General features: G+C 39.6%; 1 protein-coding gene across 3 annotated transcripts in view; it reads right to left on the bottom strand.

Annotated features, from left to right (window-relative positions):
* LOC108900646 (transmembrane protein 163) overlaps positions 1–14,018 on the bottom strand; it is a 30,520-nt gene that overhangs the window by 10,554 nt on the left and 5,948 nt on the right. For all 3 annotated transcript variants that reach the window (XM_018701813.2, XM_018701816.2, XM_018701814.2), the window contains exons 2-5: positions 13,185–13,535; positions 11,496–11,615; positions 3,421–3,464; positions 3,224–3,315 (exon numbers count right to left, since the gene is read on the bottom strand). In XM_018701813.2, coding sequence (XP_018557329.1) covers positions 3,224–3,315; positions 3,421–3,464; positions 11,496–11,615; positions 13,185–13,386 — 458 coding nt within the window. In that variant the 5' untranslated portion in view covers positions 13,387–13,535. The remainder of the gene's footprint in view (positions 1–3,223; positions 3,316–3,420; positions 3,465–11,495; positions 11,616–13,184; positions 13,536–14,018) is intronic.

A 14,018-nucleotide genomic window follows, 5' to 3' on the forward strand; every position in this document is an offset into this window, starting at 1 on the left:
GAAGACAATGTTCTTAAGACAGGGTTTCTTCTGTTAGGCTTAATTCTTTATTATTCAGACTTTTTGACACTGGACAGATCCTGATGCAGCAGTCTACCCCGACACACAGATCAATAGTAAGTACTGTGAAAGTGGTACACAGCTGCTACCTGCGGGGCTGGAGCCAGGGCTGTAGAAATATAGTTCAAGAGGTCATGAGTATAGATTCCCCCAACACAATCCAAACCACCTGAGAAATGTTCTAGCTATAAACCACATTCTATGAAAAAAAAAAAATCACTCTTTTAGAGAAATCACAAAATGGACAGTGGTTGACATTCCATCAGCCTCAGCCATCAGATTAGCACTGTCATTATGAGAATGTTAGCATGTTGCTTACGTTAGCATCTAACTCAAAGAAACCACTGTATCTATGAATACAGCCTCTCAGAGCCACATGGCTGTAGACTTGTAGTAATGTAAGCTACATGTATTTTCTTTTGAACCCTGTTTATAGCCTATTTTGGCAAATTGGCACCATTTAAAGTATGCCACTGAGTTAGCTATTAGCAGTTCTTGCAGCAAATGTGCAAACAACTCTCACTGGATTACTTGATTATTCTCATGCAAATTCTTTTGTCTATGATTTCTATGCAGATTTCTGGAGGTTTATTCACAATGGACATCAGAGAAAATGATATTCTCAGGATGTGGAAGTCACACTGAATGATATCAATGTGTCTGTGTTAAGATGTGACTGAATTATGATTCTAAGAAGAAACATCTTTGTTCTGCTGAATGTCCGTGTCTATTACAAACCATGTTCTTATAATTTTGTGGTGTTTAAAATCCTGGAATGGTGAGTTGAATTACCAGGGACCACCGGGAATATTTTATTCCCCACCTAGCTGTAATGTTAATCTAATTCAAATGGGGCTTTAGTCTTGTTAAATTTTATCAACAAATGGCACAGAGGATAGATAAAACTGCATTTTCCTGTAACCCTAAAATGATCCTGAATGTCACATAACTTTGTTACATTGATGCACAAAGTGAAAACAGATTTATTTGAAAGCAGCAGATGTCCTTTAAACACCTTTACCCAATTAACAAAGTCTAAAGGGAGATAAAACAATTGGAGCATATGCCCTGGTCATGCATGGCTACCAGTGTGTGTGTGTTCTAGGTGTAAAGGCTGCTCTTGAGCCTCACTTGGCATCCTGGGTTTTGACCAGATGAGGTAACCAAGGCAACATCCAACATCACTCTGGGAAGTCCACAGCAGAGCGCACACACACACTCTCAATCCCCACTAACAGGCCCCCTGTGGTCTCTTGTTCACCATGGATGTAAAAATGACAAGATATATCTGTGCTGCTGTTTCCTCCACAACAACAAAACTGCAGAGAGACTACTGAAGCTCAACACAGGCTCCGTTTCAACATATCCATTATACCACAGGAGGATGACGTTACTTTTTAACATCAATATCTGCACAACACCGTCTCATTCTAACTTCTGGCACAGTTGTGTGAATCAAGGTGTTTTTGTTCCCAAAAATCTCCATATTTTCATGTAGGAATCAAACTGCCTAATTTGTCTTGTTTTGACATCTTGAGCTTGTTACCCTGGCAACCGGTCTGTACCTGGGCATCACTATTCAGCCAAATCTCCCCCATCAAACAGAAAAAAAAATTTGGAATGCCATTGTTTCTCTGGTTGTGCATCAGTAGTTTTCTCAGCTAGTCTGATGAAGGCTGCTAGCTGTTAACAAACAAACGAACATGCAACAGTTATGGTGTGCATGTGTGTGTGTGGTCATTGACAGTATATACATATAGAGAGTCTCTGTCTTATTAAGTGGTTGTAAACTTGTGCATCTATGTGTGTGGGTGTGTTGGTTACTTGCAGGTAATTCTCACTTTTCTGTGAGAACATTTATGCACAAATATATGTGTGTGTTGAGTTGTGTGTGTGTGTGTGTGTGAGACGCAGGAGGAAGCCTGGTCTCTTGGTGAAGCCAATTACTGTCTGAGCAGCTTCCTGAACTTTGGCCAAATTCTCCAATTAGCTGCTGAAGTGATATAATGAAGGCTGCTGTCAAGTGGATTACTGTAATGATTTAACACTCAGATACTATATGTTATATATCTATTAAAACCACAGCTAGTGTTGTTTTATTTTCCTCATATGAAGCAGATGCTATTAACTGGTGTTTCATTGTTTGCACTGTGTCAGATATTTGAATTGACTTTTGAATTAATGTCTTTTTCCTTCTGTGTTACTATCTAATCTCCAGGGGACGTGATCTCATCTGTTGTCTCTACAGCAATTAGCAGTCAGTCCTCTGAGACTGCGACACGTCTCAGCTCCTGAATGTGTGTGTGTGTGCTGTCTGGGACTGACAGATTTACTGTATGAATCTACCAGATGCTCCGACAGTAAGGGCAAAGATTTTTCATTCATCTGATTCATTCAGTAACAGATGCTTGTTTGGTGGAATTTCACTGTGTTTTGTAATTCATTTTTAAATCAACTAGTTACTGTTTACGTAATTTCAGTAAGTTTTGTATGTATCCTCTCGTCTTAATACAACTGAGCAGAAATAAAGTGACAGACGACTGGGTTACACTCTGTCTTCTTCTTTTCTTATCTTTCAGTCGCCTGCTTGCTGCTGCCAGCACCTTGACCATTCTACAGGCTCTACAAGTCCACCAGACCTCCACACACACACACACACACACACACACATTAGACACTGTGGACGCATTGTAATGAATTTCTCTTTCTCTTTTCTGGGGTTGTTTGGCTCTCACAGCTGCATGTAAACCATTTACATGCATTTAGGCAAGACAAAACAAAGGCTAGAACAAATAAAGGGTGTCTGCAAGTATATAGTCTTCTAATACAACGTGACAAGACATTAACAACAAAGCTGTTAAAATCACACTATTTCCCCCTGAATTGATCAGTGTAAACAGAACCAGGCAATAAAATTTTATGATAACCTTATGATAAGTTTCTTTCAAGATTTACTTGATTCTGGCAATCATTTCTTTGGTCTTTGTCCAAAGAAGTGACTATAAATTGATGGAATTGATGTCATTCATTACCTGTTTAGTATATTATTTTAGTGGTTTTAATGTGTCAAATTTATATAATTAAAAACCTTTTCAGGCATTTTTAGTATATGTAGAAATCCAAAACTTGATTTGAAAATAGGTTGAGAGGTGATTGTACTCACATGTATTCGCGGTGTGCAGAGTGAACAGCTGCTGCGTTGCTGTACCGCCACAACACAATGACAGAGGACAGCACATCCAGTGTGGCATCAAACTACAGAGTGAAATCAAAAAACAAACAAAAAAAAAATTACATTCTCTTCACTGCAGTGTACAGTGTAGTGATAGCCGTCGCAGCTTTACTGAAGTGGAGACTTACAGCAAATCCAAAAGCTGAAGCACTGTGCCGCATGATGGAAACAGCTGGAAAGAAAACAGAGAGGAAGAGAATAAAACAGGACTTTGTATCAACAGAAGAAACATATTTGTAACAGAGTTTGGCTATTTTTGCTGTTTATTCATAACACATCCACATAAGGAAAAAAATGACTACTCCTGATTGCCATTGGCAGGCAGCCATTTATTGTGTGTTTCAAAAAGAGCTGTTCTTCAGTTATACATCCATCTTAAATCACCACTTACTCCTATCTATGGCCAAAAAGATGGATTTTTTCATTGGTTTTATATGATAGTGATGGGTTTCTGCCTGATCTGAGTTTGGATCGTACCTAAAAATATACTCCAGTGCCCTCCAGTGCTTCTGCCTCTGGGAGTTTATTCTTTATTCTTTATTCTCCTACATTACATATATTTTATGTCTAAGTTTCCCTTTGTAATGCTGCATGCTCTCTCTGTCGAACACGAGTTCTCTCTGCACAATCACATGCTATAACATGTGCATATGACACGTCTATATTCACATGAGCTGACGATGAGATGAAAGTGTTTTTTAGTAGTAATGCAGACAGCAGGATGAAGATCTGTGTACATGAAGAAATAAAGGATGTTCCTGTGGTTCAGGACACTGACAGGGTCCTCTCCTGTTTAACTGCAGTGATGGATGATAATGTCCAGGGGTGTTTTTTCTGAGGAATTGCTTTTCTAGTTCTTATTAGTTTGTGCAGCAATCCCTCCCAATGAGAGGGAGCTGTGGATGTGCTGAAAACAAACACAGAGCAGTGTGTGTGTAACCATCCACACACCTGCAGTGAGGAGAGAATGAAGAGGAGACAAAGGAGAGAAAGATGCAGATAGATAGAGGGGAGGAATCCTCTCCTCTCCTCCCAGGTTTATTTTTAGCCAGACTCACTGGGGGCCAGCAGCTCGCCTAAGCCCTGCATGCAGAAACACAGCATCGTGTGGTTTCTTTCTGTGCTTCCTCTTTGAGTCGCTCTTTTTCTTTCTGCTGCAAGAACAGTAAACTCAATTCTTTCCCTGTATTCCTTTTCCCCTGCTGAACCCCCTCTCTTTTCTCTCCTCCTCCAGTCCTCCCAAGCTTCCTTCCTCTTCATCCTCTCTTTTTCCTCCCTTCATTGTTTCATCTCCATTCAGTGGCTCTCTATGCTGAAGGCATCAACCACTCCCCTGCCATCACCCTGACCAAAATGAAAACAGAAACAAATGCTGTCTTCTCATTCCCTCGCAAATACTTAAGCACACATGAATGAGCCTTGAATACAAATCAGGAGTAGGGTTTTTTTTTAATGGTACCAAAGATCTGCAGAGATGCAGCATGGAAACAGTGTCAACAATGGATGGTAAGAATGATCTGTAAAACAATGTTACACGTACTGTTCCACTCTTAATTTGATTAAAAAGGAGTTAATTAGCCACAAAAGTCGAAGCCTATCTGCTTGTATTCTCTTGTGGCAGAAAAAGAAGTGATGTGTCCACTCACAGACATGGGCTCTCCCAGTGTGAGGTCCACTTTTGTCCAACACATGAAGCATTTTCTGATCTGATGCCCCTATCAGCAGGACAACATCATCGGTCTGTACCGATTTTATAATGTAACAATACTATGGTTACAGTTAAAGTTTGGTTCAGGCAAGTTTAGGGTTAGTCTTTTGTTAAGTTTGGGGATCCGGTTTAAAAAATAAACAATTAAATAAAAGCATGAGCAAGCTTTCTGCTAACTTAACTAAGTTGTTTCTGTGCTTTACTCAACCTAAATATAGAGTTGTTACATCATAAAACAGTGACAGTAATGCTTTTGGAAGGCACAGGCAAATGATGTCACCCTGCTAAAGAGATCAGAAAATGCTTTGTGTGTTGTGCTGCAGCACATGGACCAACAACACATTTGACTAATTTAGTGGACTAAACATGGTAGTGCTACTTTAGGTATGTTTTGGTCTCTATTGGACTCCATCATCACACAACCTTGACATATTACTCATTCACACATCAGTCTGACTTTTTGGTTGTAAAAGTTAAAGTTGCCTTTCAAAGGAGACCAGGATTATGACAGTAATAAAAGGGCTGAAGAAGAGTAACCTTTTTATAGCTATCATCCCACAGTCTACAGACACATTATATAGTGTGTACTGTATAGCTTAGGAAATGAAAACAGATCACAATGTACTGCCTGGTTAACCTGTTCTTTAAACATCCAGGGTGGAGACATTCTTCTTGTCAAAAAATGTCAAACTCTGTGTGCTTGAGCTCTCAGTGTGGGGACAGATGTATGATACAGCAAACAGGACCTGATAGCTTTTCTAATGAAAGTAAATAAAGTGAGGGAGGGACTGTGTAGACAGGCATGTGTGACACTGAGTTGACATAACAAGAAAAAAGCAGCCACATGAAGCGTTTGTTTTGTTTGCATGTGAAGGACTTTGACTCATTAACTGAGGTGAGCACTGTATGGTATTTTGCTTTCATTCTATTTATATGATTTCTCAGTTTTCAGTTTCTCATTTGGGACTGAACCCCCACAGATATGCATACAAATGTATATCTGCTGCTCCTCCTCTCTCCTCCCCTCTTCCCTCTCTTTCCTCTCATCCTAGCTCCTTCATTAGGAGCAGAGAGAAGAAATTGTGTATAAATGAATCTGCTGCGGCTCCACAGTCGTCAAAGCTGAGCCCAGCGATGGCTAATTGGCTCCCAAGAAAGCTGGGTGGGTGTCAGCGGGGACGGATCTCCAGCATCGCATCGGGATATCACACACACACACACACACACACATACACACAGTTGAGGTCTCCCTGTCCCCCCCCCCCCAGTCACAAATGATGAGAGGAGCAAGAGAACAGAAGATAAAACACCATTCGAGCTCTGCTGGTTTATTGGCTGTTTGTGGAGATGCATTATGCATATCAGTGTAATACTTTGCTGCCAAGGTTGTTTTTCCAGTTGGTGGACTGATGGTGTTTGCCTCACTGCTGTTGTAGCAAGGTGTACGCCTTGTTATTAAAGAAGCATCATGAAGCTCGATTACATTTTCACTCATTCATTCTCTCATTCATTCTCAACTCAGTTCTACTCTACTAATTTTATTCTAGGGAGGATTACAGACAACAAAACTTGAGCTGGAGGTGAAGTTCTGTGTCACCTAAAGCCAAACTCTGTTTCAGTTTTATCTGAACAGGACAGCTCAGACTGAAATCAACTGCACTGCATGCTGTCCAGTGAGGAAGCTGTGCGGGCTAAGTGAAAGGATTAAGATGGTCGTAACACACATGAAGATAATGGATCTCATACACAATCTGTCCAGAACATTTCACACTAAATCAAGTGATAAACACAACAGTCGTGGCAGAAAATATTCACAATGCATATTGTTGCATATGTTTTTAAGTGATACTATTTATCATTATATAGAGTTTTGTTTGAGAACAACTTCTTTTCTTTCACTGTTGAAGAATAATCTGTTCATTTGTTTGATTTATTTCTTCAAATTAAACTGTACAGCACTTCAAAGGAGCAGTTAAATCTTTGTAAATAAGCTAATTCATGCTGAGAGTTAGATGTACCAGTCTTGTTTCAGCACTACACTAAACTATAGCCAGCAGGTGATTAGCTTAGCTAGCATAAATACTGGCATGGTTAGCATCAGCTAGCCTGGCTGTCTAAAGTTTTAAAAATCTGCGTAATGCTGACCAATTAACACATTACATTTTGTTTGTTTAAACTGTGGAGTAAAAACAAGAGGAAGTAGTTTTACAAGGAGTCTCATGTGGGATATTTCTAACCTATTGGTATTGGATTCGGTCAGAGTTATTCTTAGGTTCCTCTGCTCTGTCCAGCACATAATGGGACCATGACAAAGTTCTTCCCCTCCTCTGTATTGGCTTAATATGACATGCTCTATTCTCAATGTAACAGGCCTACACTTGAGGGAACTTACCAAATGGTTTAGGAGTAGGGTTAGGGATAGAGTTGTGTGTTTATATTGCCTTGTTCCAATGAAAAACTATCTTAACTTGAAATGGGTTAAATTTGACCCAATCACAACAAGAGGGTTGATGAATATAGAACTGGGGAACATAGGACATAGGAAAGCAAATAAGGGTGTTTAACAAAATGTCAAATTATTCCTGTAACTGGAATACAACCAGTTAAGCAGGGAATCGCTATTAATGGAACTGCTGTTAAAAGTTGTTCATCTGGACCAAAAACATAAAACACACTTCTCAGAAGCTCTGTCAAAGATCACCTTACCTGAACTTATTACAGTAACACCTCCCATGTGTGAAGTAGCCCATGATCATCTTACTCGACATCTGTATGTTAAACGTAAAGCTGCACCTGCCTGCCCATAGTAAAGTTCACACACACAAGTACACAAAGGCATACGTCGGAGCATGTCATGTTTGAATAATGCTAATGTTTGACAGGGTATGTTACTCAGCAGCTATCACTCTGTCATTATGTAGAGCTGACAGGTAACAGCTCTAAATAATGACTGGCTCTGCACCTACAATCTGGTCAAACATATTTTCACTCACGATATCTTAGGGAAAAATAATTTTGTACATAAACCTAACTGAGCCACCATCATCAATTGGCTAAGGTATGTCATGCCCCAAAACAGGGTGCACTGCAGTTTTTGGAGCCAGACCTTTTGAGCTGGCTTCCTTCCAGGAAGTTAACAGCAGAAAGTAAATTATATATTTTTCAGTGTATTTTACTTTCAGAGGCTTAAATATTCTAAAAGATATTCTCCTCAAAAATTCTGACAGCTTCATAAAAGCTTAAAAATGGCTTAATGTATTAGTATTGCGAACTATTTTTTTAAATCTTTTCTAATCGATCTTTAAAAAAAACTTACTTGATGGGACCTCCACATTATCTGGTTCATTCATGTATTTCTTCCATTTGTGATCAGTGCAGCTTTATTAAGAAAATAAGAGATAACAGCTTTTACTTGGACATCACTGTTTTATAAATCAGATGTCTATGTGATGAAGAGATGCTGATATCAGCAATAATCCATGCATGTTTAATCTGAATGATGATATTGGTACATTATCAGAAACACCTCCCCCTAATACTCTCTTTAACACATTAGACTTATTCATGATCTCTTTGTAATTCAGGTCATTAATGATGGACAGTTATAAAAGAGTGCTAATGTTTTTCTTTCTGTTTGCTCTCTCTGTGTATTTTATGTATCTTGTGTCCATTAGTTTCCTCCATTTGAAATGCTGAATGTTTTGTTTGGTGTGGCTTGCTTTAAGCTGTGTCCTTATGCAGGAGGCTGCTTATATAAACAGACTGGGCCTGTCCAAGCACAGAGCTAACAGACATAAGGAAGTATATAATGTGATGTTATCATTCAGCTGATTAATAAAGAGGATTCTCACAGGGCCTGTGCACATTCAAATATACCGATTTACAATAGGCCTCAATGCTGAGGGTGGACTTTCCATTCCATTAGCTTGTTTGCAAAGCGAGTTTTACAGAAGGTTTTACAAATGTTTAATGAGTGATCATGCAACTGGTGCAGTGGATTGTTTGCTGATAAATGTTCATTGCACTACAGTGTCAATCAAACAGGAAGAGCAAGAAGGAGACTCTACACTGCAATGACAAGATACTGAATCTAATTCATGCTGCTAAACTGGAGTCATGAGATGAACCTGGTTTCATGTGAAAATCATAACATAAATCTGAAGCACTGACTAAATGTTTTCTTTATAACACCTTCACAAATCAATAGAAAGAGCTTATAGCAAATGTAAAATGTATCGGCACAGAACTGAATAAAGAAGGATTATCACTGCTGTCACCTCCTATAAACATGATCTTAAACAAAATGTTGCTATATTAAAGCTAACACTATTACAGCTAAAATGTAAAAAATATACAATCTATCCAGATATTATCTCAGTCTGAAAACTAGCTAGCTCAGCTGTATAAACTACCCCAAAGTTCCAGCTAATTCCCATAAATTCCTGTTAAGTTTCTGGAAAGTTTTCCCCCTCTTTGCAAACCTACTCTGAAATGATAATGTTATGTTATCTTATTGTATCAAAACATATAAATTAAATCAGTTACATGATTTATCTGACAAAATAAAAGCAGACTAGAGACAACATGGATGTTGTTTACCACACTGTTCATCGCAATGCAAAGCATCTGCAACAGAACTATGTGGGACTAGATTCTCTTATTTACAGTAAAGAAGCCTCTCTCACTGTGGAATGTAATAAACACATAACTCTTGTAACTTAACACACACACATACGACAAAGAAGGAAGTTGCGAGGCAGGCCTGTTCTGTCCTGCTGCTCTAACAGCCTTTCCTTATCGCAGCAGGAAGTGAGTTACATGTTCAAAACAACCTGGACTGAGCTCAGGAAGAGGTTCTGATTTCCAAAACAAAACATCACTGTTCAGCTTTAGCGTTTTCACTCCAACAACCTGCTGGGGCACTTCACTAATTCTAATGCAAGTAAAAGCAACAAATAGAATTTAAATTTTAAATTTCGTCCTCAAAAACAACTCCAATTAATTATTGAAAACAGCATTTTCTTGAGTCCTCTCTGTTATTCCTAAAGGGCGTCAAAATCAAAATAAAACAATTATGTGTAGTGACGCTGACCCAGTGAGACTGCAACTCAGATCGATGTTTACTGGAATCACTGTCACATCGGCCTCATTCCACTCTCCCCCTGCTCACTTCTGCAGCTGATTTGCAGGCAGTGGCATGTTTCATTTATGAGAGAGAGAGCAGGCGAAATGTGACGAGTGAGGGGTTCTACTGCACGACTACAGAGGTCTGATACAAATGTCTAATGAAGATTGTGTATGAAAAACTGTTCAGTGAGGGGAAATGGTCTGTTTGTAGATATGGAAAGTCTGTTTTCTATCAGGATAAATGAGCATATATACTAAAAAACACATGAGGAAGTCATGAGAAAGAATAACGTGCTATCGTACTGGCTGCCGGGTCTTCAGCAGAGCAGGAAACTCTCATATCTCTGCACATCTGCAAACCAGTGCTGAGGTGATCAACTACACTGCAGTAAAGCTTGTCCTCTTTACTTGTGCATCTGTCAAGTACTAATCTGCATTTACTGCAGAGGAGGAAGAGGAAGCATCAGTTGAATATTGCAGTATGTGATGGTAACTGATTTCTGAGACAAGACTAAAAAAGTTTATGATATTTCAATCATTCAAAAAGTCATAATTTCAAGCACCACTTGTTAGATTTTAGTTTTCCTCCTCCACTTCTGTTAAATGTCTAAAGCATGATTTTCTAAAATGGGATTTCAGAAATTGAAAAACATGATGAAACCATTACCTGAATTAGATCCACAAAGTGACTCAGTCCTATCCCAAATTAGACTGAGAGAGAGAAACCTTTGACTTGCAGAGAAATGAAAAAGAAGTAATGTCAGAATCTTCTCTGCTTTTCTCAATCTAAAAACCCAGAATGAGTCATTGTATCTAAGCAGGGGATTTTATCCTTGACATGCAGAGAAAAGAAAAATCTGGATCTTTTTCATGACAAAGACAGTTTCTCTGGTTTGTACTGCTTCTAAAAGAAATAAAACTTCAGTAACTGCAGCAGGAATCAAGGTCGTGTTCGCACTTGACAGCAGAAATGTTCCATCTTGCGTCTTAATTGAGAGAAGTAGTTATTTGAAGTAGTAACAGAGGGAAGCTAAAGGTTCAGAAGGGAATGAAACAAGCTCTTGGCACGAAGTGTGGACAGTCAGAGTTATCGTGCTGATGTGTGTTTTCGCATCAACAATTAGTCCTTCATGCTGTCTTTCATTTAAACTATTACTGTTTAATCAGGGTGTTCGGTGTCACATTGATCAACAGGATGTCACAGTAATTATCAAACCTGTCCTTCAACTGCTAGACCAAACAGCAGGCTAGTATCTGTTTGTATTTTGTTTCTGTGGATGTCTTTATTTCTTGAACGTGCACCAGATATGTAAAAAGCAATGCTTCCAGCGGGGTTCATTAAAGGAAAGAGCAGAAGGTTTCACTCACTGAAAGCAGCGATGGCCAGGACGATGGTGACCACAATGGACACCCAGGACACCCACAGGGCTTTCTTGCGGTAACTCTGTGCTTCATGAGGTTTCAGTCGCATGCTGCTCTCCAGAAGGCCTGCAAACAACAACACAGTGACCCACGGTGTACAGACATGACTCACAGAGACCAGTATAGGGAAATAGTACAGGGGGGTAATTTTCCAAAGTGGTTTTCAAAATGTTTACCTTCCTTTTGATTTACTGCAGCATTTCAAATGCAGAGGGAAGGGATTACTAGTGCTAATGGAACTACAGTGACAGTGTACCTTTACTTGTAAACAAATTGTTGGTACTTAAACCTGCATAAACACATTGACTTATCATCTTATAAAGCTGATATGGTGAACATGTTGACAAACAGTTGCCTATTTACATCCAGCAGACACAGAGCAACATGATCATTCAGTTGAAGTCATGTTTCAGACGCCCTGATGAATGTAAGTCCAGTTGATGAGTGCAGTGAGAGTGAACCAAAACAGTAAAGTCAGGGACTGGAAAACCAAAACACTGAGCTGAAAGAAACTATAAAGCTGAGGAGACCTGCAGAGTCGGATGATAATTCATTATGAAAAACCCCTTTAACCTTACACACCGTCATCTGAACCACTGATAATACAAAAAGTTTGATCAGAGCAGCTTTAATGCACAACTGTTAAGTTTAAAGCAGGTGACCAGTAATGAATTACAAGTTAAAGTAAACTTCTTTCTCATGGTTTCTCTCTGTCTGTTGGTACTGTGAACCCAAGTCACTGCTGTCCACTCTCTGACTCTCACTGAAACATGTGACCTCCCCATCTATAATCCCAAATGTTTGACTGTTGTTATTAACTTTTGCAGTCAGAGGTATTTGTCCCTAGATATTAATTTCACTGGGTACAGACGGTATAAATGCCCATATTGAATTGTGTATTTACTGTTAAGAATGTACTGGTGAGTTTTGATTTACTGTAAAGTAACAAATATATACTTAACATAACAGCAGTGAAGTGAACTGAGTTTCCACTTTTGTCACTTGTATGACAATGAATCTGCAGAGGCTTGTGCATGTGCTTGAGTTGTCCATTAAAATTAATGACCACTCTTATTTTGGTCAGAGTTACAGGCTTGTTATATTGTTTGGGCAGATGGCTCTGAAAAGTCTGAAACACTTAGGAACTATCACACTTGTAGTATAATGCCATCAAGGTTGGGCAGGGTCTTTAAAGTGTGCTCCTTCCAGTGCAGTTACTAGAGCACAGTTCCTTCTTTTCCAAATTAAGGATGCGCAACACCTGCCACTGTTCAAATGGCTGCCTGTGGGTTTCACTCTCTCCCAAAGGCAATCCACTAATTTATTCACTAAATCTGCAATCACAGCACAGTATCTGAGGCAGCATATGTTGAACAGGCTGCAGGTACACACACACATACTCCACGTCCATTTCTAACCAGCCCTGTAAATAATTTATCATATTGATCATAATATTATGGTGTCAGTCATTAGTCATACAGAAACAGAAGAGCCACGTTTCTCTGTGTAGTTGAATGGATACAAATGTAAACAGATTTCCTCTGCATCTATAGTGAAATGTACATGTTGCTCCCCCTGGCATTACGCACTGAGCGCGCTCTGCCCTAAACTTTGAACCTATCTCACAGCGCCTACCTCGGTCATCTATGCTGTCTGTTATCTTCATCTCCTGGTCCATCTTGAAACCCTCTCCCTGACTTTCTGTGTTGGGCTGCTGCTGCTGCTGCTGTTGTTGTTGGGGGTCCGCCTGTTCGCACTGCCCGTTCACCACCGCGGGGTCCACAACTACAGCCGGGTGCGGGACGGCGGTCGGGTCTGGCGGTGTGGAGTCCGTCATCTTCTCGGCAGGTTGCGGTTCCAGTGAGGCACTCCGAGAATGTCACACCTGGGCGAGAAGTGCAGGCTTTCAACTAGGGAGAGACCCAGAGACGGAGAGGGAGGGAGACTCCTTGCAGGGCTGCAGGTCCAGTTGCGCCAAATTACACACTGTAAGGTGAAACGATACCGGAAATGAGAAGATGTGGGCAACAAAACAAATGTCGATGTGTCAGTTGCAGAAAAATCACATCTATTGTCTATGTCTTTAGTATATATAATTAGACTCCCATATGTTATTTTATGCCTACTATTATCTTCTGTTAATCAAAATGTTGTAGGAATTTGGGTCATTTCCTAAATAGGTACATTTACTCAAGGACTGAACTTAAGAACAGTTTAAACTACTTTACTCGATGGGCATATTTCCATTTTTAGATTTCTACTACGTTTTCGAGAGAAATTCAGCACTTGAAGCGTTTAACAGCTAGAGTCGCTAGTTACATTTCAGATTAAGTTCAAAACATATGATAACGAGTTTGACTTATAACTTAACACCTCATGTTTACTAATATAGGCCACCATAAGCTAGCGTGAGGGTTAACCAGACTACTGCAGCAGTAAATGTAAATAACTACGTTGTACTTTGAATTA

This window comes from Lates calcarifer, linkage group LG7_2 (assembly GCF_001640805.2).
Source record: "Lates calcarifer isolate ASB-BC8 linkage group LG7_2, TLL_Latcal_v3, whole genome shotgun sequence".
Taxonomy (NCBI): domain Eukaryota; kingdom Metazoa; phylum Chordata; class Actinopteri; family Centropomidae; genus Lates; species Lates calcarifer.